The 24,954-nt window shown below is 37.2% G+C and overlaps 2 protein-coding genes across 4 annotated transcripts in view; both read left to right on the top strand.

Annotated features, from left to right (window-relative positions):
* Positions 1-687: 687 nt before the first annotated feature.
* Positions 688-22,228, top strand: LOC144048803 (excitatory amino acid transporter 1-like). The gene is made up of 10 exons (XM_077561171.1): positions 688-819; positions 2,651-2,845; positions 4,360-4,497; positions 12,095-12,299; positions 13,292-13,334; positions 14,941-15,209; positions 17,297-17,530; positions 17,597-17,791; positions 18,102-18,236; positions 18,991-22,228. Exons 2-10 carry the CDS (start codon positions 2,662-2,664, stop codon positions 19,193-19,195), a joined length of 1,608 nt encoding a protein of 535 aa, XP_077417297.1. The 5' UTR covers positions 688-819; positions 2,651-2,661; the 3' UTR covers positions 19,196-22,228.
* A 987-nt stretch (positions 22,229-23,215) lies between these two features.
* nipbla (NIPBL cohesin loading factor a) overlaps positions 23,216-24,954 on the top strand; it is a 33,291-nt gene continuing 31,552 nt past the window's right edge. For all 3 annotated transcript variants that reach the window (XM_077561134.1, XM_077561135.1, XM_077561136.1), the window contains exon 1: positions 23,216-23,620. The gene's annotated coding sequence lies outside the window, so the exon portion shown is untranslated. The remainder of the gene's footprint in view (positions 23,621-24,954) is intronic.

The following is a 24,954-nucleotide window of genomic DNA, read 5'->3' on the forward strand; positions in this document are numbered from 1 at the left end:
TTACCAACCCAATAAAAATGACACCAAAGATGATTTTTAAAAAAAAAGTGATCTATAACTTTTTCATGTATTTCAATGAAATTTACAACTCTCTGTCAGTGACTCACGCCTCTTTAGTCTTTACTTTGTTGTTTCTCCAATTATTCCCAGTTTATGCGCGGTGGGTCTGTCAGAAGCCCGGACAACATAATTCTTGTAGCTGAAAGGCATGCAGTGCAAGTCCAGGCGAGTAAAAAATGGATTTAGGTGAAAATGGCAGAACACGGCCCCTTTGTGAGTGTTGGAAATGTACCGACACAAATATTATAACACATACATAAACAATTAAACACCAACAAAGTTCAACTCAATTCGATTGAGTTAAATTCAGAGACTTTATTGTCCTCTCTGCAATCTGCAATCACTCCCAACTTATCAGGCGTGACAAAACCTTTGAAAGAGGCAAACAAGAAGATCCTTTCTCTTCTTTCCTGCTCGGAAAAGCTCATTATCCCTCAAGCTCCCCGCCACCAAAGCACCCCTCTACCTTGCTTCCCATCCGCCTCCTTCCCTCCCCTCTCTCACCCCCACAAGGCAATAACTGTGACTTCTGTGGCACCGCCTTCCTTCTCTCTCACTGGCTCTTTCATTAACCGGACCCCCCCCCCCCCCCCCCCCGTCTTTTCTGCCTCTCCCCTCGCCTAATACTCCTCATTTCTGCATACTCACCAGCACAGAGCGACCCTGTGAGGCTGACCACCAGCGACCCACCCCTCTTTCATATCCACGTCTTGACAGAGCTTTAAATCCGTCACCGAAGGAAGTGTGTCAAATCTCAAGGTACGTAATCACATTTTCGGTCATTTAATTTGTTGTGTGGGGTCTGCGCTGAACTATTTGCGGGTGCGTTTGTGTGTGTGCGCGGGGTGGGGGGGACGCATGGTGGATGTGTTGTGTTTGAGGAAGTGTCCCGTCACAGTTAATCCGCATGCCACATCTGCTCCCCATTCAATGCGTTTTAAAGCAACTTCGTCCATTTTTTGGGGTGACGTTTGTTAATAAAGTTCGGACTTTTGATGGATTTCAATAGTCCGCAAACGGGATAGCAACGGGTGGTGGGGAACGTTTTTTCTATCTCAGATTTGATAAAGTCTTGAGAAAAACATGATGCAACATTCTTCAAGGACTTGCAGTAATATTTCATTTGGGCCTATTTGTTTTTATAATTGAGGCCCGACAGGTCATATATAGGTCGACTCACTACGACTATTTGTAATTAGTTAATTAATTGATTGAACATATAAACACATGGGTCATTTTTGGGTCTTGGTAACTTTTCTTTTGATTGAACATACTTGTATAAACACATGGGTCATTCTTGGGTCTTGGTAACTTTTCCTTGGTGAACCTTTGTGGGGAATAGTTTTTACAGTAGGCCTATTCACGTTTTTATAATTAGCCTATATCATGTTCATGACATGTTTAACCTTCATGAACTTTTTTTGATAGAGCTGGAGTAAATTAACTTTTTAAAATTATGGGTGGAATATTCAGACATGGACTGTGAGATTTTCACCCTGTTAGTGTTAAGTGTTAATTATGGATCTAAAATACTTTTCATGAAATGAGAATTGTTAAGTAGAACATGTGTTCAGTGTTTCGGACCATTTTGTCCCAAATTTATCCAAAAGGGTAAATAGTCGCAAATAGGCTATTTAAAAAAAAGAAAGAAAAAGAAAACACGCACACACACACACACACACACACACACAAGCAAATATTTAATAAATTGGTATGCTATTTTTGTATGCAACTAATAGAGTTTAAAGAATCCTAACAGGGTGGAATTATCAAAAATGACACAATGAGTAATAAATAAAAAACTAGGAATAAACAGAAGCAACTTTAAAACTTTTTTTTAATGTGAATGTTATTTTCCCTCTGAATAGTTATATTTTATGGAATTCTATCTTTCAATGTAATAATTTTTCTTATTTTGAATTGGTACCCCAAAAAAGCGGCTTATCCTCACAAGGGTCAATATTTATCAATACTTGCTGAAATAAATTTCCAATTTAATAGTGTTATACTCAACAGTTAACAATTTGAACCTGTTTTTTGCACTTCAATTTATTTTTAATATATACTAAAACTCACGGAGTTGTTTGTTTTACACCTGCATGCCTATAAGTGCTGCTGGTTCAGTGAGCAATAGATTTTAAATGCACGCCGCAGTTAAAAATACAAAAACAGATGAAAGGTAGAAAAAGTATTAGACAAAAAAAAATACAGATCATCAGATAAAAGTAAAAAAAAAAACAGTTGACAAATACAAAAATGTTAGAAAACAATGTTAAATTAAAAATGCACAAATATTTGATTAAAAAGTACAAAATGTTTAATAAAGATATTAACAGAAAAATCTAAAATATTACAAAATTCCGGTGATCAAAAAATGTGTCCTTATTTCAGAGAAAGAATGTGCAGAACTAAGTGTGAGGACACAAAAATGTTGAGTGACCACATATTAGGGTCAACCCGGGCACTAATCATCATTAATGATGTCATTTCTACATAAAACTATTTTTCATACTGTACAGAGAACATGTTTACAACATAGTCATCCAACTCAGAGACCGTCTACTATCGTTTCCTACCTTTCGGCTTCCAGAAAGTTCCGCCATGATGCACATCAATGGGGAGGACCCACAGAGAGCCCGACGAGGCTTCCGGCAGATCCAGGCCAGCATCCAGTCCCGTTCACTGCTAGCCCGAAAGAGAGTCTCCAACATCACCAAGAATGACGTGAAGGGCTTCTTTATAAGGAACGCCTTCGTCATATTCACTGTAGCGGCAGTTATCATCGGTAAGGGGAAATCTTCAAACTTAAAGGTGTTTTGTTTTGAAAAAAATCACCTAGAAGTAACCTGTTGCCTTTAATCAAAACAAAAGAAAAAAAAACTTGAAATACTGCTAGGTACACTTAGTGGTCATTTAAAGTATAAAAAGAAGAGCTACACATAACTATTGTTTACTTTTTTAAAAAAATGAATACCCCTGTGAGATGTGTAAATAAAAATGTGTGCGCAAAAGAAAAATATCAGCGAAATCCAGATTTATTTTGATTCTTTAAAACTGACTGCATTTTTTTTAACACTTAGATAAAACTACAAATTCTTTGACTGCCACATTGTTCTGAAGGTCCACACTAGTCTTATATTTTATCATGTTGGAATCATATTTGGTCATTTAGCTAAATCCTGTCTGCTGCACGGATTTGTGTTCAAAGACAAATCGTAGTTCAACTTTGATGCCAAGCTCCGCCCACACCCTATGATGAAAATTCACCACATTCACAGTTAAGTGTCATACAACTGTCAAATTTAGTGATCAGTGGATGAATTCTCTATGAGGAGGATTTCAAGTTGGACCCCTGAAAATGACCGAAAAACACACCAAAAACGGGACATTCAGACCAAAAGGGCAGACTAACTGAGCATTTCACAAGATAGGTTCTTAATTGATTTTCACGCATGGAAGTCATGGCGGAGCGTGCACAATGCATTCATTTTGTGTCATTGTGTATGTAGCATGCATGACAGAGACCAGCTGTCTTAGAAATAAATAGAAACTTCCGCAAGCGAGGACTGAACTTAAACCCACTTGGACCTCACCTGACCCCTGTGGCTGACATTGGAATTTTTGGAATTAACCTTTGAACCATGGTGTGGCAGGAAGTCCGGTGGTGGCCCACCCACGCGTGCCACATCTGCACCCCTGCTAGAGTTACAGCACACTTGTGAGTCCACCACTGAGGAGCATCTGTGGGTTCCACTTCAGTTAGAGTGCATTGCAGTGACATACAAGAAAAGCATGTGCATCTATTTTCAAAGAACCACATGACTTGATCTGCAACATGAAGTGAATTAAGGCCGAGATTTAAGATGTTATTTTTCTTTAGCTTATGTGACAACACTCAACAATATTTTATCTAAATCCCGTTGTGTACATTTTTGAAGCAATATCGGTTTGTTGATTATGGTAGTCGAATGTAATACTGCTGTGTAGTAACACTCTCAAAAAATCATGCTAAATACCAAAGAAGTTACTAGCCAACTGACTAACTAGCTAGCTAACTGTTGCTAATTAACTAATGAGTTAACTAACTACGACGACACATTTACAATCCTCTAAATTTGCTACTATAACTAACATCAATGAATATGAAACCTCTTATCTTGCTAACTATTGCTAAATACGCAACCCTCAAATCTTGCTATCTAACAAGCAAAATAATTAGTCAATTTCTATGTATAACTTTGTTGCATTGTGTTCTATACGTACAATCAAATGTTGATTTTTTATGTGACAACTGCATAGGTATCATTCTGGGGTTTGCCCTGCGGCCTTACAACATGTCCTACCGTGACATCAAGTTCTTCTCTTTCCCTGGAGAGCTGTTGATGAGGATGCTGCAGATGCTGGTGCTGCCCCTGCTGGTGTCCAGCCTCATTACAGGTCAGTCACCATTACATACAGACAAGCCGTTTTTTGTTTGTTTAGTTTTTTTTTAATCCAGCCTGCCTAGCAGTTACATTGTCAAGAATCCTGTAGTATCTGTAGCATTAATGTAGCCATTGGATTTAAAAAATAAAAAATAAAAAATTGGGGGGGGTCCATGCATCTTCTTACATACTGTACTTGGTTTTTCAAAAATATTAGACATGGCTATAATCAAAACTAAACATTATTATCATTATAAATAGTAAGAAATGCACTTGTATTCTTGCACAAGAATGTACTTCAATAGACTAAATGAAACGGAACTATTTTTAGTTTCAACGTTGCCAGCAAAGCACCTAAAAAAAGAAACCGCAAAGAAGACACTTTCACTCTGTGGCTTTTGTTCTAAATATTAATCAAATGAGTTCATGCGCGCCTGCACCAGCTTACTCATTCAAACTGGGTCACCACAGAAGACTACTGTACACAGCAAATCTGTGAATTTCCAGAGTTCCACAAAATCTAGTGTAAACAATGTTATTCTGACACTGTTAGGATAAAAAATTACTATGTCAGAGTAAATTTGTGTGGAAGCTAAGTGTAACCTAATCAGCCCGACCTTGCGTGTTAAATTGACCACACCCTCATTTCCAGTGAAGGACAAACTTTCCAAATTCAGTCGTAATCAGTCGTTGTTTCAATAGTGATGCCTCCAATTGTTGTTGTGGCAGCGTGGTTCAGTGGTAGAATGGTCATCTCCCGACCTTGAGAGTGTGGGCTCGATCCCAGGCCAGTGGAACTATGTCAAAGTATCCTTGAGTAACATACTGAACCCCAAAGTTGCTTCTGAAGCCATGTCATCATTAGTCATAAGCGCTTTAAGGGCCTTGTAAGGAGGAAAAGGCTGATGAATAAATGAAGTATCTTTTACCAGAGTGAAGTGTTATTTTTAGTTGATTTTTTACACTGACACTAGTGTAGAGTACTTTTAACACTACTCAGTGTTTACCAGTGTAGATTTTTAACACTATACAGTGTTGGAGTAACACTGGTTAAGTGTCAAAAAGTAACACTTTGACAAGTGTCAGATTTACACTTATTGGTGTGGACACATACAAACACTTTTCTTGTGTTAGATTCAACATTACTCAGTGTTAATCTAACACTAGCGGTTTTGCTGTGGACATATTCAAAAGTCTTGGGACACAATTTAAGAAGTCTTGAATCTTAATATGTCTTCTTTGTATATCATTTTGGACATGTGTGCTCTTCCAGCACAGTTTACAGTTTTTTTCAGCATCCTGAAGAGTTCTGTCGGAACTTTGTCGGTCATTTATCTTTTACGGTTGCTACGCTATGGTAACATTAACTACCATTAACTACCAGAAGTCTGCCTAATCAAATGTGTTTAGAAGAATTTGGAAGGTTTGCACAGTTCAGTTAATCCCGCACGTTTGATTAGAGCCTGTTGTAATGCAAAAGAAATGGAGGTCAGGCCAGGCCAAGCCAGGTGCAGTGTGCTGTCAAGCAATGCTGGAACCTGTAATGGAAAAGCAGCTGTATGGACACACGAGGCTCAGTTTTCCTAGACCAGTGGCTCTCAAACTTTTTACACAAAGTACCACCCAAAAAATGATCTAGCTCTCCAAATAACCACCATCATGACCAACATCGGTTACACATTAAGATAAGTTAATAGACAAGACTGAGGCTAGTTTTGGGACCATTAAAAAAAAAAGTATTTGACTTTTAAAGTGTTAATACAGCAGCTAACGCAAGAGCAGTAACTGTACGGATACGCAGTGCTAAGTGGCTAATGTGCGAATACCTATAGTGTGACTGATGAAGAATACTGTATATGACTTGGTGAATGACTTGCTTACTGTAACTGAACTTGAGACTTGATTCAACTTGCTTGGAATTCTATGGGGATTTGATTCTTGCCACAGTAACTTGAGAGTTGCTTGAAACGTGAAATTTAACACTCAAGACTTTCTTATGGCTTGTGGACAGGTGAAATGGCACAAGCATAATGGGCAACGGAAAGTTTTAAGTTTGTTTGAGGTACAAGTTCAGATACCTTCCTGAAACTGTCAGTGGTCCATTATTGGGCCATTATTAATGATTGTTCATCTTTTCCACTCCGTGCAAGTGCATTTAGATCGCAGAGGTCCGATGAGAAATGGGAAATTAACAAATTATTGATTAAACGAGCAAACACATGATAAAGCTATTTTGCGCAGTCATGGTGTTGACAATGATCTTGTCGTTTGTTTTGACCTGTAGCAAGCATATAGCGTGTGACCAGAGAGACGTCATTGCCTCTTGCATGGACACAGCACAGATAAGACAGGCGCCTTTGTGCTGTGCATGGAGTGTAGCGTAGCATTAGCATTTTGTGACATCATGTCATGTGACTACTGATATAACGCAAGGGGAAAACAGCAACAACATGAGGAGGGCCAAGACCGGTCTGTTGTTGTTTTTTTCTCTTTAGCTTTTATGTCAATCTAAAACAACGAATCCACTGTAAAATGTTTTTAAAAAACAACAAAAACGTTGCCTTTAAGCTGCTCTTTGGAACAATTTGTCGAAAATTGTCTTTACAGAAGTCTTTTTATTTGACCATTTATGATTGAAACATCTTCTAATTAGTACATTAACACCTTAGCATTTCACAATAGGTACTCCTGCAAGCCTCTGGCCAATAGTTTTCAGATTGGACTTGGGTTTGAATTTCTCACCCTATGACTGCGGATGTGACGTCATGTGCGCTTTGTGTACATGAAGAAGAGTGTCTGCAGTTTCATTTTTCAGCCACAGGTGGCAGTAGCGATTCGAAATTGAATTTTCTGCGTTCAACAGCTTTAATGCAGGATGTAAAAGCAAAACATGACAAAAGGGCAAAGCATAGGCAAGTTTCATCTTATTTTGACGCAATGGTATATCATGGAAGTGTAAGAAGATAGTCATTGCAAAAATGTCAAAACAGCAAAATATGACAACATAAGATGTAAAAACAATCAAAAAAAAAAAGCAAAAGCAGAGGTGAGTCATTTCTCATAACTTTAACTTAAATTTTTTCAACATTTGCTGTGGTACAAGTTATAAAAAACAAAAAAAACATTCCATCAATCTTATTGCTCTGAATGTGAGTCCACATACAAGCGCTGTATCCAAAAATTCTGCCTTTGCAAAATATAGCTACAAAGTAATAGTTGCAGAGACCACAAAGTAACACAACAGGCATCTTTAGCATTTTTCTTGCACATAGTCAAGCTAGCCCACAATGAGGTTGGCTGGGGTGAACGGTGTAGGAAAGCTGAGTGACTAATTACGCTGAATGACTGCGTTTGTGTTAAAATAGAAGCAGGCTTCCTCGAAAGGAAAGGCGAGGCAATTATCTATCAAAGTGAAACTGAAAAAAAAAGTACTCATTCAGCAGAATCTGACCACAAGGTCCGTTACACTCTCAGCTTCAGCAGTGTTGTATGAGGCTAGCTGAACATACTTGTCAAGGCTGCTTGTTTTGGTATTTACAAAAAATTCAGAAGTATCAAAAGTATAAATAGATGAGCACACAATCTCCATTGCAAAAATGCACAGCAGGCCAAAGCCATAAAAAGCAAATAGTGCTATTTAAGTTAGATGGTTGTGAACATGGCAAAGCACACAGCTAGACTTAGTTTATTTATATATTCCATTTATTTATTCATAAGGATTTCCCCCCCCCCCTTCTTTTCCCCATTTTCCCCCTCACAAGTAGTGCTATTTGGAAATTATGGTATTACATTATTTTTGCCCCCTAAAATTCACAATACAGTACTGGTACTTATACCTAGTATTCAGTCACATGTTCCATTATTTTAGATCACATGAAAAAAGGTCAGGTTCCAGAAAGTCTGGACCACTAGTTGTGCCCCCAACTTCAACTTTTGAGTTGAAGTTGAGGGCCTGAATTTGTATTTGTACCCCCCTCCACCTTTCCAAAACTACACCTCCTTGCCTCTTTCATTCTTTTGAGTTTGAGAAATTAGTGAGGCTGCGTATGTTGTTACCCAGACGACAGGGCAGGGATCATTGTGTGTGTGTGTATGTGAATGTGTGTAGGCAGACTTAAGTCAACACGTTTTCCCAGGCTTGTCAGTAAAAGGATAGGGAGGAAAGGCAGGATAAAGGGGCACAGTGAAGGGCCCTCAACTCCCCTCGGGTGACGACAGAGAGGGAGTGAAACTTTTTCTTTTTTTACATGAATGTATTATATTAAATGTCGATCATACACCACAAAAATAGCTGACATGTTGCTGTCAATAAGCTATATTTTGGTACAAAAATGATACTTTTTTTCATTTTTTCCAAAATGATTACAGTCATATGGCTATAAAGGTTCTATTTCCCTAACAGTCCTTGGCTTTTAAAATTCCCCTAGAAAACATGTCCATAAACATGGCTTTGAAAAAGCTAAATGTTGCCATAATACTGCGGAAATTTGCTATAGTTTAAAAAGTATTCAGGTTTGGAGATAGTAAAACGTTAAATATAATCATTAATTAGCCACACAGAAAATATGTTCACAATTCGCAAATTACAAAAACACTTTGTTTTTGTAACATTCCTTGAATTTATTTTCTTATTAAAGTACTATAGAAAATATTTCCACAAACATGACTGACACTCTGTTCAAAGAAGACTCTATTTTGTCACAAATTTACGTATTTTGTCAGTTTTAAAACCTTTAGGTTTATATATTGTTTTTAAATGTTTAAATCCTTCATTAGTTTAGAAACATTGTATTTCTAATGCCAGTAAGAAAATGTTTCCACCAACATGGCTGACATGCTGCACCAAAAAGGCTAAATGTTATGTTTCGTCATAATTTCAAATCTGTGTCTGAACATCACTGGTCAACCCGGTGGGCAGTGTTATTCTCACACACACGCACACACTGTCACACATGATATACACAAAGTGGCACATATGAAAGGCTGACATGACATTAATCTCAATTCCAACAAAAGGCAAAGCTTTGAATGTTCCTGCTCTGAATGAACATAAAGGCCACAATAGGAGGTGACACTTTGAAATGACATCACTGTTGCTCACTTTTTTTTCCCCAAAATCCACACCCGCTCGAGTTGGTAATTGAATGCCGTCACAACTATGGAAGACAGTTAAAAATAAAAATAAAAGGGGTGGGGGTGTAGTGGTTGGGACGTTGGGACGTTATTGTTGTTTTTTAAGATAAAGTTGCACATTTGTTAGAAAAGTTATATAACGGTGTGGAAAAAAATACTTTTTTTTTTTAAATAAAAAGAATAGTACAGGTTTCGGAAAAAGTTGTCTTGTTTCAGAAAAAAAGTTGTACATTTTGAGGAAAATGTATAATTTTGAGGGCGAAAAAGTCTCGAAGTTTTTACATTTTAGGCTAAATTATATTATTGTTATTATTAACTGTTGTATTATTATTGTATATTCTCTCTCTCTCTCTCTTTGCATAAATTGTCTCAATCTATGCCCCAGATTCAATTGAATTATTATTATTATAATTATTATAAAATTCAAACCTCATTTAAATAGCACCGAGAGTACATAAAAGGATGAATTGAAGACATTATAATTACTGTACTGCTGTACAGCCGCTCCTGTCGCGTGCGTCAGATTCCAAAACATGCACACAAAAATTCTGTCTGTTAGCGAGAGCCACTACATCGTGATAACTTACATTGATGTTTCTGCATTTGGCAATTTATTATTATATTATATTATTAGTATGGGATTTTTTTTAATGGGCTTTAGGTGAACTGATGAATACACACACGCTCGCACGCACGCACGCACACACACACACGCACATACACATACTCACCCACATACAAAAAATATATATATATATATATATATATATATATATATATATATGTGTGTATATGTATATATATATGTATATATATTAAAAAAAAAAAAAACATTTATTAAAAATTTTTTAATTGATTTGTTTTTTGTTTTTTTTTAAAAAGGAGAGCAATGATGATGTCAAATCGAATGAACAATACTGAGCTCTCCTGAAAAAAAAAAAAAAAAAAAGATTCCAAAACATGCTTTACCTTTGGCCAAAACGAAGTCGGTCGAGGTCAGTGTATTAATCGTTAACTGGCATCTGCGTGCATTCAAAGCAGTCACACCTGGCTTCCTTTTGGCCCACAAGTTTGAATAAATCACTCGGGAAATTATGCACCATTCAAAGGGGCTCCTCTGATATGCTTTCAAACTGTGAGCGCCATTTAAAATATACAAAAAGTAATGTGGATATGATAGTTCCCTGGGTGCCGTCCAGTAGGTGTTGTTTACCCGCCCGTGTAGATCAGAGCCGGATTGTATTTCTTACTGCGCTTTGTTCTCTGTAAGATACTTGAACAGATTATGGGGATGGTTGTGTTCCACCTATAATTACAGCACCTTTTTCCCAGGCTCACATTATGTATGCTGGCCAGGATACACAACTTTATTAACATATCAATGTATGTGGCACAAATGTTGTTGTTTTTTCCATATTCCAAATGCAAACTCTTAACTGTTAATTATTAACTGTGCAGCTCTCTTTGAAAAACCTTCACGTTTCCAAAAAGGTTTGGAGAAAAAAAACAGTTGCTTTGTTGATACTCTGCAGCAGTGCCCCCTTAAGGAAGTAGTATGTGCAGAAACTCTACTTTTGCATTGCAAAAAGCATAAAATACCTTGCACTTTTTACATTTTACAGAAAAAAAGACAAACAGGTTTATATAAAAAATATAAATATTACAGTATAAATATATTTTTGAGAAAATAATTATTGTTTTTTCAAGGAAATGTTCTATATTTTTGAGAATAAAAAAAGACATTCAAGGAAAAGATGTGTATTTACTGTAAAAAGAGGTATTTTCAAGAGAAAGCTTTGAATATTTTGAAGAAAAGTGTTCTAATTAATAGGGGGAAAAAAGTTTTGTAGCGTATTTTCAGGATTTTTTGACCCCCCCAAAAAGTTGTCTGTTTTCATAAAAACAAGTCTGTGATTGAAAAGTGCTGTATCTTTTTAAGGGGATTTTTTTTTTTTTAAGCAAATAAAATATTTTATTTAGAAAGTAGGTAGTGTGTTTTCAGGTAGAAAATAAATTATTCTTTTTCTTTTTTTTTTTGATATATTTTTATGTATTTGCATATATGTATGTATTTTTAGAAAAAAATGTCATTTTTTATGGGGAAATTTTAATGTATTTTGAGGAAGAAATTGCATATATTTATTGCTAAAAAAATGTCAATGTTGTGCTTTTATACTTCTAAATGTTTCTTTCTGAATTGACAGACGTGTTTCACAGCATGTAAATTTGTGTTTCATTTTGTTTGTACGTCTTTACTACATGGCGCCTGTAATGCTAAAATTGAGAGATTATCCAGAATGTGTGAAAATGTATGTAGCTGAACTTAACACAAAATAATAATATACAGTATATTGTTAAATATTCTGCATTTGTATTAATGTAGACCTTCTCTCTGAAAAAAACCTTCAAATTAGCACTAGACTACATTATTTGGTGGTGGAATTCCAATTGAAAGTGTGTCACTTTTGTGATTTCAGGCATGGCCGCACTAGACAGCCGCGCATCAGGTAAAATGGGCATGAGGGCGGTGGTCTACTACACCACCACCACGGTTATTGCCGTGTTCATCGGCATCGTCATGGTGCTCATCATCCACCCCGGTAAAGGCTCAAAGGAAGAGTTCACCAACCAGCATCAAATCGAGAGCATTAACGCCGCTGATGCCTTCCTTGACCTTATCAGGTATTGACTTTCTCATAATGTTTGCACACCGTAGCCGCCAGAGGACTACCGGGTGGAAGAAAGGGAATGACCACCACTGACTTTAACTAAAAACAATGTCAAAACCTGTTGTCCTTGGGCTTGCACCACAGGATATACCACAAAATGTTGAAATAAAAATTAATCCAGTGGAATTTGTGGGTGAGGACGATAAATCACGTGGATGTTGTAAAATACATAGTTTGAAGTAGCAGTGCAAAACAAATATTGCAAGACTACGTATCTATAAACCCACGTTTTTTGTTTGTCTGTTGATTGTTTAGCAGATTTCTTCCTGGTTCGTGAATGATTGCCAAAGATAACTGGGACTATACTATTTTGAATTCTAGGGCAAGGTGCAACTGTCCAATGTGAAAATAATAAACTCAAAGGGAAAATTTGTGAAGTTAACAGGCTATTTCCTGCTTCATGGAGGATGATGTAAGACAATTGGACTTCACAATTCTTTACTTAGGGGCAGGGACAGTAGCTACAATAGTAAATGAAAAATGAAGATACGCCATATTTTGGTTTGTTTGTATGATTATTAACTCGCAGGCTATTTCCTAGTAAATGTAGAACATATGGTTGTACCATTCTTTATTTTGTGTTGGTGGGGTGCTTTCCATTGTGACTTATAATGGAAAAATGTGAAATTATTTCCTCTTCCAAAAGTGGAAAAAAAACATAGAGTAACACTATTTTTATTTTTATTTTTTGCCAAGCTACTTTCTTATTCAGGGAGGATGATGTAAGATGACAGGACTGTACCTTTTTTTTTTTTTTTTTTTTTTACAACTGGCCAGGCATAAGTTGGAGCCGTGAGCGAAAAAATGCGCATAAAACATGTATGTGTGGAATGAGCAAGCACTGAGGATTCTGAAGGCCTTGGCCAAATTAAATTTACATGGCAACACATAGAAGCTGAATTGTGATTTCTTTCATTTATTGACCAAGTCTGTGATGTTTTGCAGGAACATGTTCCCTCCTAACCTTGTGGAAGCGTGCACCAAACAGGTATTGTGTAATATTATTATATACAGTCTTTTCACTTTTTCCTTTTACTTATATTAAATTATTATTGAATTTGATTACATTTCTGGTTGGATTCTAACTACAATTGATCCATTATGTGAATTAAAAAAAACAAAAACAAAGTAACTAATCCTAATTAATCTCATTACTGGTTTTGAAATTTAAGTTGATTTTTTGGGGAGAGGGAGAGAAAAAAGTCGTATATTATTGAGGGGGGAAATAATATATACTGCAGTGTTTTTGAGGAAGTAGAATTGAGGAAAAAGATGCATTTTAAGATAAAAAAAAATATGATCCCATATTATTGAGGAAAACCAGTTTATATACATATATATATATATATATATATATATATATATATATATATATTAGGGGTGTTAAAAATCGATTGTGCAATATATCACAATATTACAGTGCACGATTCCTGTATCGATTCAATATGCGGCTGAATCGATGTTTAAACATCAATTTTTGACGGAAATATTCAACAAAACGTCGTACTTGGGGTTAGGATTCACACTTTAAGCATGGAGGAATGTTATATTAATGGAACTAAGCCTTAATATTTTATTTCAATGCTGTTCAAACATAAAATTGATTGCAGCCTGTTTGTTAAATACAGTGGCTCACACTTATAAGCCTGAAGTACATTTTCATACAAATCATACAGTTTACTGATTAGTATTCTCTAATATATATATATATATATATATATATATATATATATATATATATATATATATATATATATATATATACACATGTACATTTTCAAATTTATAAAGTAAAATACGGTATTTATATTTTCAAACACATAAGTTCATTTCAAGAAAAAAGTTATATTTAATTAGTTTATAAACTGTTTTTTTTTGTTGGAAAAAAATGTTGTATTTTTTAGGACCAAATCATATATTTTCTTAGGGAAAAATATTGGTTATCTTTGAGGGGGGAAAAAAATCTTAATTATGAGGGGAAAAAAACAAGAAAAAATGTAAATATTCCAAGGAATATATCAAGTGGTATATTTTTTAATGACAAAACAACCATATATACTGTACATTCATACGTAACAAATTTGTATGTTTTAGAAGAAAAAAGTAGTATATTTTCAAGGAAAAGGTTGCATATTTTCCAGGAAAATAATTATCGAGGAAAAAATTGCATTTTTTGTTTAGTTTTTTTTTTAGGGGGGGGGGGCATTTTGGAGAATGCTTTTGTATTGATCTCATTAGATTGTGCACTAATTTTGTGGCGAATGAGCATACATCATAATGATGCGTTTTGCTGCATCTTCATGTGTAATTGCATGCGTAGATTAGATAAGTAGAGTACCTGTAGACTAAAGCAAATGTATTGTGTCCTTACTTCCACCATATCATGAATGAAGAACACGCGTGTTGTACCTCTATGTCTGGAAATGTTTGTTCCATATGCTTTTCTTTTCAGATGTAGTCATTTCACTAGAGTCATATCCCGAGGATCGTCAAGGCACTGTGAATATATGGCAAGCTATTAAATTGCCACTGCACTGCTACCAGCGTGGCTAAAAGGTTCACTGGCTAACCTTTAGGCTCTCCTTTTCTTTCAGTTCAAGACACAGTATGCCAAGAGGGTGGTCCATATCAAAGTGACTGTCAACGAGTCGGTGTTCCTGCTCAACGGGAGCCAGGTGTTGACAAGGGAAGAGATGATCCCCGTGCCGGGTGCCGTGAACGGGGTCAATGCGCTGGGCCTGGTGGTCTTCTCCATGTGCTTCGGTTTGATCATCGGAAGCATGAGAGAGCAGGGACAGCCCTTGAAGGACTTCTTCGATTGTCTGAACGAGGCCATCATGAGGCTGGTGGCCATCATCATGTGGTACGTCCAAACTATTTATCCAATGTCATGTAATTGTTTTAAAAATTATTATTGACTACAATTCTGGATCTTGATCTACAACTATCATCAGGTTTGTGGAAAGGCATTTTCTCACTGGTATTGTATTGTATACAATATTTGATTGGGTTGTCTTTGAGTAACACAGTATAGCAAAACATCATGGCTAGCCTGCTAGCTAACTTCAGTTCTACAGCATGCTACCATTTCACCGTCAATGAGCACGTTTGAGCCATTAAATCAGAGCAACAGAAAAGTACATTTATTAGTTAGTCCCTCAATAGCTCGGTTATTTATGTTTGCTCATTGTGACTTTCTCATTATTTATAAATACGAGCATCTCGATGCATTTTACTCTGAAATCTAAAAATTATGGATTTGACCAGCTAGTCGGGTAAGGATCTTTCCTGATGGAACTTTTGCGGCCGACTGCACAATGGACTCCTGGGAGAAGCGGAGGATCGTCTGCCTGGCAATCCTCTCCAAGAATATTAACTCATTCACTGCCATGGACTGCTATAGACGTCAAAAATTCATGTGAACAATTTCTATTAGTTCAAATTTTTTTTCATTTCATTAATTTTTTTGTGAAAACCTAGAAAAAAAAATACTGTACATTTAAAACAGATATAAAAATTTGTGATAAATCGTGATCTACTATTGAAGTCATGCGATTAATTATGATTACAAATTTTAATCATCTGACAACGATTTTTTGAATTAGGGGCGTCAGGTTTTCATACTCAACAAAAGTATGTGTGGGGGGGGGTCAAACTAATAGAAATAGTTAAAATGAAAAGTTCGGAAAACGCTGACAGCACTTTTGGAAATCGGAAAGCTTTTTGTCATGACTGCATGTGTAGGGCTGTCAAGAGTCAGGCAATATGCAAGTCAAATTGCAGGCTGGATGCGATTTCTGAACTCTTTCGCAAAATGGATGCTAACTTGGAGAGTTTGCCAGCTTGCCTCTGCAAGAATTGACTCCAATTCGGCTATTTGGAATCCTGTGGAAACCAGAGAACTTAAGGCAGGCTGAAAATTGGAGTCAGCTTGGCGCAAAAATAATTATCATCATTGGCGCCGGCGTTGGAAGGCTTAATCTCCTGGATTTTTTACAGACTAGATACTCGGCCAATATCTCAACCTCCACACCCTGCTCTTCTCCAGCACATTTTGCTACAATCAGGATCAGGACTCTTGAAGGTCATCCCTACGGCAACATGTTATTAGTGTTAGATGAAATGCGTCAAGAGATGAGCGGAAGTGATGATTTTACACATACTCAAACAAGACTCAGATTACATATTTTCCTTCTACTCAACGCCTTCCTAACTTCTCTGCCCTACTCCCTCCCGTCGTCACAGTGCGGTATGCTGGCTAAACTCAAACCCCCTCCTACATGTGCAAGTCTAAAAGTTATTTTGTAACATGTTTTATTACTATGTCGCTGCAAATGTGCTCAGGTGTCAAATCCCATCTTTTTGCCCCCTCCTCCTCCTCCCTCTTGTTCTCCCTTTTTCTTATCTGAGGAATTGGGGTGATACTGGGCAACCTGTCAGTCCTCCTGTTCCTGTCTTCCCCGTTAGGTGCCATTGCCTTTATGTTCCTTGGAAGGGTTGAAATTGTGAAATGAATTTTGTTGCTCTGTGCTTGTGAAGAGCATTGACAACAAAATCTGAATTCTATTCCATAAATCCATTTTTATTTCCACGACTGTCTTTTATTTCTCAATAAATTTGTTACAATACTAGCATTTAGTAAATATTTTTTTAAATAATAAAATTGCTATTTTGTTTTCTTGTAGAAAATAACTCTCATAAATTTGACATTTTGTTTCCATTCATTTGCTTTCTGCATATGTAAAAATATAATATTTTAAATTAATAATTTATTAATGTTTTTTTTGTATTTTACATTATTTTTAACATTATTTTTGTTGTGTGATATGTTTATTATTATTATTATTTTGTTTTTACCTAAATAAAAAAGCTCAGAATTGGTGGAAAAACAAGTCATTGTTGACCTGAAAGAAAATAGAAAATTAATCAGAGTCGTTTTTTTTGGACCAGGTATGCCCCGATTGGTATCCTGTTCCTGATCGCGGGTAAAATCGTGGAGATGGACGACATCACATCAATGGGCGGCCAGCTGGGAATGTACACGATCACCGTCATTTGCGGCCTGCTCATCCACGCCACCGTGGTCCTGCCTACGCTCTACTTTGTCGTCACCCGAAAGAACCCCTTTGTCTTCATCGCGGGGCTGCTCCAGGCTCTCATCACTGCACTGGGAACGTCCTCCAGGTTTGGGAACATTCTGTCAATGTACCACACTCGCCTTATACGCTAATGTGCTCGTTTTTACCTTAGTTCGGCTACTTTGCCCATCACGTTCAAGTGCCTCGAGGAAAACAACAAAGTTGACAAGCGCGTAACCCGCTTTGTACTCCCTGTGGGTGCCACCATCAACATGGACGGCACTGCCTTGTATGAAGCGCTGGCGGCCATCTTTATCGCTCAGGTGAACAACTTTGACCTCAACTTCGGGCAGATTCTCACCATCAGGTAAATGTCCATGCACATTACATTATTTATACAGTGCAATGCAATATGTACAGTTTGAACCTTAATACTACTCTTATATAGGAACATGGAAAAAAAATTCTTAATTGAATTAAAATGTACAGTATTGCGCAAAAATGCAATGACCTGTCATAAAAATAAGAGCATCCAGCATTGTAAAGTGCTTTAATGTTGATGTTTTCGATTTCAGAGGCTCAAAGCTATGAATTTTGGTGACACTATTGCATGCATGCTCAGAGGTCAATTTGAGTTCAAAAAGATGACCATTATGCCTCCATCTATTTCCCTGCAGCATCACAGCCACAGCAGCCAGCATCGGCGCGGCCGGAATCCCCCAGGCGGGGCTGGTTACCATGGTGATAGTGCTCACGTCTGTGGGCCTGCCCACTGATGACATCACACTCATCATCGCCGTTGATTGGTTCCTGTGAGTACTTCCTGTGCATTGTTGTCAAGACGTATACTTTCTGGTAGCGTTTTCGGTGTCTGTACTGTTTATACAGAGCAGGCAAAAGTATAAGGTAGAAATAATTGCGGCTTTAATGGGCAGCATAAAGTGGCTTTTGATACTGCTGTACTTCTCAAGTCTGAAAATCGTAGGGTTGACTAAGTCTCACCATTCTGTGTCAAGTGCAGAACATGAAAGGAGAAAAAAAAGACTAAAAAGAAGGCGAAAAGGGAACATTTGAAGGACCACTGAAGACAGGATATTGCTGGGTTTGCTTCATTCCTCCATTCCATGTCAGGTGTCTTTTGTACAGAACAGAGACACATGGGAAAATAGAGACTAATATAGAGTTGTACGGGCAATGTAAAAGGGCTTCTGATACTACCTCCAAAGACAAAAATATTCAGGTCAACTTCAGCCTCTTCAAGTCAGTCTCAGGTACCGTTAATAGAAAGCAGTGACATTGGAAGGAAAAAAAGGAGACATAATTACTGCTTTTACAGGCTACAGTGTGTAAAAGAAACTTCCACTTGATCCAAAAGCAGAAACTATTTCCTCTACCAAGATTTTGACTTCATATGTTATTGGTTTGGGTTGCACCATAGATATTTGAGGGTAATACAGATAATCTCAGCAAATTGATGAGAGCAAAATGTTTGAAAACAAAGTGTCTTTGTTATGTTTTCATACACAAATAGTTTCTTTGTCTGTGTCCTATTTGCGCTTGCCACAGAGACCGACTGCGCACCATTACCAACGTCCTAGGAGACTCCATCGGGGCTGGCATCGTGGAGCATCTGTCTCGTCACGAGTTGGCCACAGACCCAGAGGACGCCCACTCGGTGACAGCGGAGGAAGCGGACAAGAAGCCTTACCGGCTCATCTGCCAGGAGAAGGAGAATGAGAGGCCCGCCATTGACAGCGAGACCAAAATGTAGCACAGCTTTGTTTCTTTCATTCTTCTGTTCTTTTTTACAAAGTCAAAATCTTCCACTACCAGAATTTGACGCTTCTTTTAAACGATCAAAGGGTGGAGACTTTTTGATATGAGGATTGCGGTTACAGTAAACCCTCGTTATTTTAGGGTGATAGGGACAGAGCATTACGGTGAATAGCAACGGGGGGAAAAAACGTAATTGAAGCCCCAAAGAAATGTTAAGAATTGCTGATAATATTGTTTCAGACTCATCATACAACATGTACCTACAACCTGTACTCTGTCCCATGGTAGCTGTCTACACATGGTTGCCATACGCCCCATTTCCACCAAGCAGTACACTTCCAAAAGATTTTTATTTTATTTTTTTACATTTCCATTGTCAAAATGAACACAATCGTAGAAACATTTTTCTGTCACACTTCATTGAGGCACTAACCTCTTTGGTACAGTACCAATTGCCATTCTTCCACTGTACGGTACTGGTTCAAGTGGACATTCTTGAAAACAACAACAATGGAGGACAACAAGGGTCTCCTGTATTTATCTGTCAGTGTAAGGACAGACACAAATTATACTTGAGGGCAACTGCAGCAAAGTAGAGCCACTAAAGCATCCGCAGCTAAGCTAACATTAGCATTTGTGATTACTTTTGTCATTTGTGTCCTGTATTGCTCATAAAAGTATTGGTAGTCAGGTACCGTGCAGTGGGAAAAGGTTCATATTAGGTTTATCTTTTTTTTTAGTACATTTTTGCTCTTTTAAGAGTACACTGCTATGGAAGAGAAAGGCACGAGGTTCCGGATAAAGCTATGCAGTCACAAGCTGGCATTGTTATTTTCTTGCTGACACATCATTCTGAGAATTTGAAGATGAATTGTTTTGAGGGGGGCGTCGGGGTTACATTTCCTTAATCACAAACTAACCCAGAAGAATACAGGTTGTATGTTTTTTTTTCTTCTGTGTACAAAACTATCCCAGATAAATCATGGATCTAAGGCAACGTGGTCATCTGCATAGTAATTTATCAAGTCACGCTTTATGTTTTTTTTCCTTTTCTGAATACATGCCAGCTCTTTCATAGTTTTTGTTCTATGCTACTAATGGGAGGCCTAATTAGCTACTGAGCTAACAGTGTGGCCCTGCAATAGCCAGAAGACAAAGAAAAGGTTGTCAAGTATACCGCATGGTGGAAATGTGCCTTTTTTCACAACTAAATATTCGACTGTGATGACCTATTTCTCCAACTAGAGTCCAGTACTCCTCTGAATCCAACAGATTTACACTTTCTCACCGACTTAATTGTATACGTGCCCCCCTGACCCTCACCCACTACAGTGGTGCTGCTCAGAGACAATTCAATGTTGGATACCATGCACATAGAGTACACTGTGAACATGTTGGCTTCATTGGGAGGCCAAAAAGGGCTGGCTACTTTGTACAGGCATGAGAGGCATTGTGAAATGTTTTTACAAAGTGGGTGTGCTGAACAAATGCTTTGTACTATACTTTAAGTTGCTTTTATGTCGCCCCAAATGCTTATTAACCCTCCTGTTATTTTAGATCACTGGAGGCTTAAACATATATATATATATATATATATATATATATATATATATATATATATATAAACATTGGTAATTCACCATTAAAACATTTACCCCTTACTGTATATTAAGGAAACATAAACCAAAAATTCTCAGTCATGTTTTGATCCCAAAAAAATTCATTTTACCAAATCAACATTTTTGAGACGCTATACAGTATATATATGTTAAGATTTTATACAGTTCTTTCCCAAAAGAATCGGAACAAATAATGTAGGACTACTTTTTTTTCAAACTATGTAACGTCAACAATAAGTAGAATTCCCCGAATTGCAGATGTCTAATTTTCTCAATTAGTAAATGCAATTATAACATATTTTAACAAAATGCAGATAGAATTAGGTTTTGTTACATTATTATTTTGTAGTTATCTTAAATTAGTAGATTTGGTTCTCGAGTTAATTTGCTTTGGATAACATATTATTGGCTCCACCAACTACACGCTCATGATGATAGGATGTTTAATCAACAAAATAAAGTAAAATGAATAAAAAGCAAAATGCAAATGTAAAACATTTTTGTTATTACAAAGATTAGAAAAGGAAAACATGACAACCATAACAAGTTGAATATTTTTTTCTTTTCTTTTTTTTACATTAAAAAATAAACAATTCTTGCAGTATACCACAGCAAACATACTGTATCAGGAAAGCTAACAATAATAAAGAAAAAAAATGCCAAAATTTCTCAGCCAAATTTTGAATCTCCAAAAGTGTTTTTACCAAATATTTGAAAAACCATAGCTATTTTTGGTATTATTTTATAAAACCCCATCGCCAAAAAATAATTTATAATGTAGGCTACTTTTTTCTGATTCCATTTCTACACATTTTCAATTTGTAAATTTTATTGTCATATTTTAACATCACTCAAATGCTGATAAAATTGCATATCTTTTTTTTTAATTAAAATTGTAGATTTTGTAATTGAACTACTTTGGTTTTGTTTAGCGGATTGACAGTTGACAGAGCAGGTTTTCCCAAACTGTGTGTCGGGCCCAAAATTGAGTCATATTTTTCTACCAAGAGAAATGTTACTGTAACCTGTTTTAGTAATTGTCAATGACAATAGGGCCTTTTTGTTTCATGTTTATTGTTATATGTTTATAAATTAGTTTATAGTATGCCCATGATTTATATTACTAGGTTCAGGTGACAGGAATGTTTGGGAAACCCTGTTTTATAGCGGATTATTGAATGTAGATAAATGTATACATTAACTGTAGTTAAATTGTAAAATGTTACTTGATGATTATTATGTTACAAATCCAGTTACCAAATTATATGCTAAATTGTGATGTAAAGAGCCAAATTAATGGGATAGTTTGTTTGTTTACAGTCGTTGCTGTCAACGTCTACAGGACGTACAGTGTTTGTAGCTGTATGGCATGTTTTTTTTTTTTAAATAAAGGAAACAAAAAAAATACATGCTGATGTGTTGTTAATATTCAAGTGGACCCCACATACTTGCAGTTTCACACCCACAGATTTGCATATTCATGGCTTTATTTTTCAACTTTAAAAAAAATATATATATATATTCATTTTTTTTCTCGGTGTGATTGTTGACCCATTATCCTACTGTTTTTCATCAAAACCGCATAATGAATGTGTCTGTGTTTTTTGTGTGTGTGTGTCAAATGTTGGGGGATAAAAAAAAATCAAGAGGCATCAATTATATGCAGAGCAGATTTTCGCTGTTGGTGAGGTCCACTGTATATCAAATGTCATAAATCATCATAAAACCTTTATTATCTGAAATTTAACTTAACCTAAGTGCCATACAAGTACAAAGGGACATAAAACACTGTTGAATCTTACTGCTGTTTCGGCCTAATAATATTTAGGAGCCTGTGATTATTTACATTACAATATGGCTGGATAGAAACTTTTCCCTGCAGGTGTGTCTGTTGGAAATTGAGCCTTTTTTTGTTTTTGAAAAGCATACATACACCAGAGCGGATGCCCCAAACACATTTGCATCAACTCCAGGAGTGACAGGGATGTAAAGTTCCTAGAAACGTATTCATACGTTAAAGAAGAAAAAAGACAAAAGCTTCAGTATAAATAAAGTAAATAAATGCTAGCTCCAACCATTGTTTTGAAACCAATATAACATAGAGATTTGTGCTTACATAGAATTCTTTGTTACATCAAATAAAACAGTTTGAGGTGAAAACTATACATATCGATGATAGGCCAAAAGCATGCATCTTTTGAATTTGAAATCATCTAAATCTGATTTATTTATTCTATCCAATTCGGAAATGTAGTACTGTGTCGAAAGTGTGACGTCATAAGCATAAATGTAGACACTTAATATTGTCTTACAGCGTCCTCTAGCGCACCGCGAGCGAGGCGTCGCATGGCATTTCGTTTTGGCGCCGATGGAGGGAGTCACTCGTGAGATCTTTGCTCAAGTCAGACGGCGGCACTTCCGGTCGGCATTTTGTTCTACGAGAGGAGGAGAGCCTCTTTCGGCCGATCGCAACAAATCGTCACATTTCTCTTTTTTACGCTCTGTTAAAAACAACTGGCTCGCGCTCGTTGCACGCGTCAACCGCGACGCCGAAGAAAGGACTTTCGACTCGCCGAAAAACGTGCAAACAATTCGGCCGCGAGTTGTGTGACGGAAGAAGGAGCGAACCGAGCCCGACCCCGGATTATTGTTGATAGCTAGCGAGCTAGCCGCCTAGCTCGAGCGGGGCTAGCTCGGCGAGCCAATCCGAGTACCTTCTGGAGCAGAAGAAAGGGGGAGCTAGAGATACGGACACAAATCCAGCGAAAACATTCCCCTCCCTTTGGGCGCCACATCTGAAGGTAAATACACACACCAATGTGCAGTCCAGTTTTTCGTCAATTACGCACGTATCAACCAAAACACGGGTGTTCGGGGGGCCACCCACGGCGTCGTTAATCGCCGAACGGGAAGGGAACTGATGCTAGCGAGGCTAGCCGCGCCAGCTAGCTAGGTGTGTTTTCGCTCTTGCCCAGGCGCACGGCCTCGAAGCTGGATGTCACTCGTCGAAGTCCGCGGACCACTTTCAGCAGCGAACGTCGTTAGCCCCGAAACTCGGCTTTAGCTCTCATATTTGAGCTTCGTCGTTTCATTTCCTTACCCCGTTTTCGACTGGAGCGTTTAATACTGTTAACTTCAAAACATTCAAAGCTAGCAAGCGTTAGCCGAACCGAACAAGCCACCGAGCCGTGGGAGAAAACCGACCCGTGGAGTGAGCTCTTTTCCACCGCTCGGGGCTTCTGGCTCTAGTCAACTTAGTGCAAATAGTGAGTTGATGCTTTAAAAAAGCTGACACTAGGATTCATCATTTCATTTGCCGTATATTGAACGTTATCAAATTGTTAGTATTTTAATGTTTCCGGTCTGAATATGTTGACGATCGCCAGCATTCACGGTGCATCTGCTCCTTTTCGTGCCGCCTCCTTGCCTGTCAGTCTCCCAGCTGTCATCTTCAGCCCACACGTCCTGTTCGGAGTAGGACAACCCTACAGACGTGCTACTACGAGATCATGTTTATAAATACCTCCCCTACCTTCATTCTTATTCACTTTTATTGTTTTCTAGCTCTTGTCTTTTCCTAAGCATTTGACTCTGTGACATAGCAATTGGCAACACTGTTGTTTCTCATGTTGCATTTTATTGCAAGTCGTTCAGATATTTGCGAAAATATTAGCTTTGGGGTACTTTTGCCAATTCAGGAGAAGCTTTAAAGGTCAAAACGCTGCTTGATTTCTTCAGTTTTTCGGCAGGAATTAGTGAACAAAAAGTGAAATGGATCATCCCTCTATGCATAACATTCAATGAAGTTGACTTTTGCTATATAACAAACTCATTCAAGTGTAGGGAACTATGAAGCACTCACGTAAAACTCAATTTAAGTCATCTTTATTTATATAGGAGAAATCAGTCACTCATCGATTATGTGGAGCGTTTATGAACGTCGATTTAGTGCTTTTTAACTTTCTAGACTGTTATGTAAAAGTAAGTTGAACATTGAATATTAAAACAAAAATAAAGTTAATAGCCCTTGGTCATGCTTAGGGTTAGGACTACTATTTTAAAAAGTCAACTTCATTTATTGCCTTTTTTTTTTTTTACATTCTCTTAAGTTTGAAAACAAACAAACAGGTTAAGC

This window comes from Vanacampus margaritifer, chromosome 3, assembly GCF_051991255.1.
Source record: "Vanacampus margaritifer isolate UIUO_Vmar chromosome 3, RoL_Vmar_1.0, whole genome shotgun sequence".
Taxonomy (NCBI): domain Eukaryota; kingdom Metazoa; phylum Chordata; class Actinopteri; order Syngnathiformes; family Syngnathidae; genus Vanacampus; species Vanacampus margaritifer.

Excerpts from the sequence above, each read along its gene's own strand:
- LOC144048803 (XM_077561171.1), top strand. The coding sequence starts at position 2,662 with ATGATGCACATCAATGGGGAGGACCCACAGAGAGCCCGACGAGGCTTC. Across the intron at positions 17,792-18,101 it reads GGGCAGATTCTCACCATCAG|CATCACAGCCACAGCAGCCA; the intron begins GTAAATGTCCAT and ends ATTTCCCTGCAG. Across the intron at positions 18,237-18,990 it reads ATCGCCGTTGATTGGTTCCT|AGACCGACTGCGCACCATTA; the intron begins GTGAGTACTTCC and ends CGCTTGCCACAG.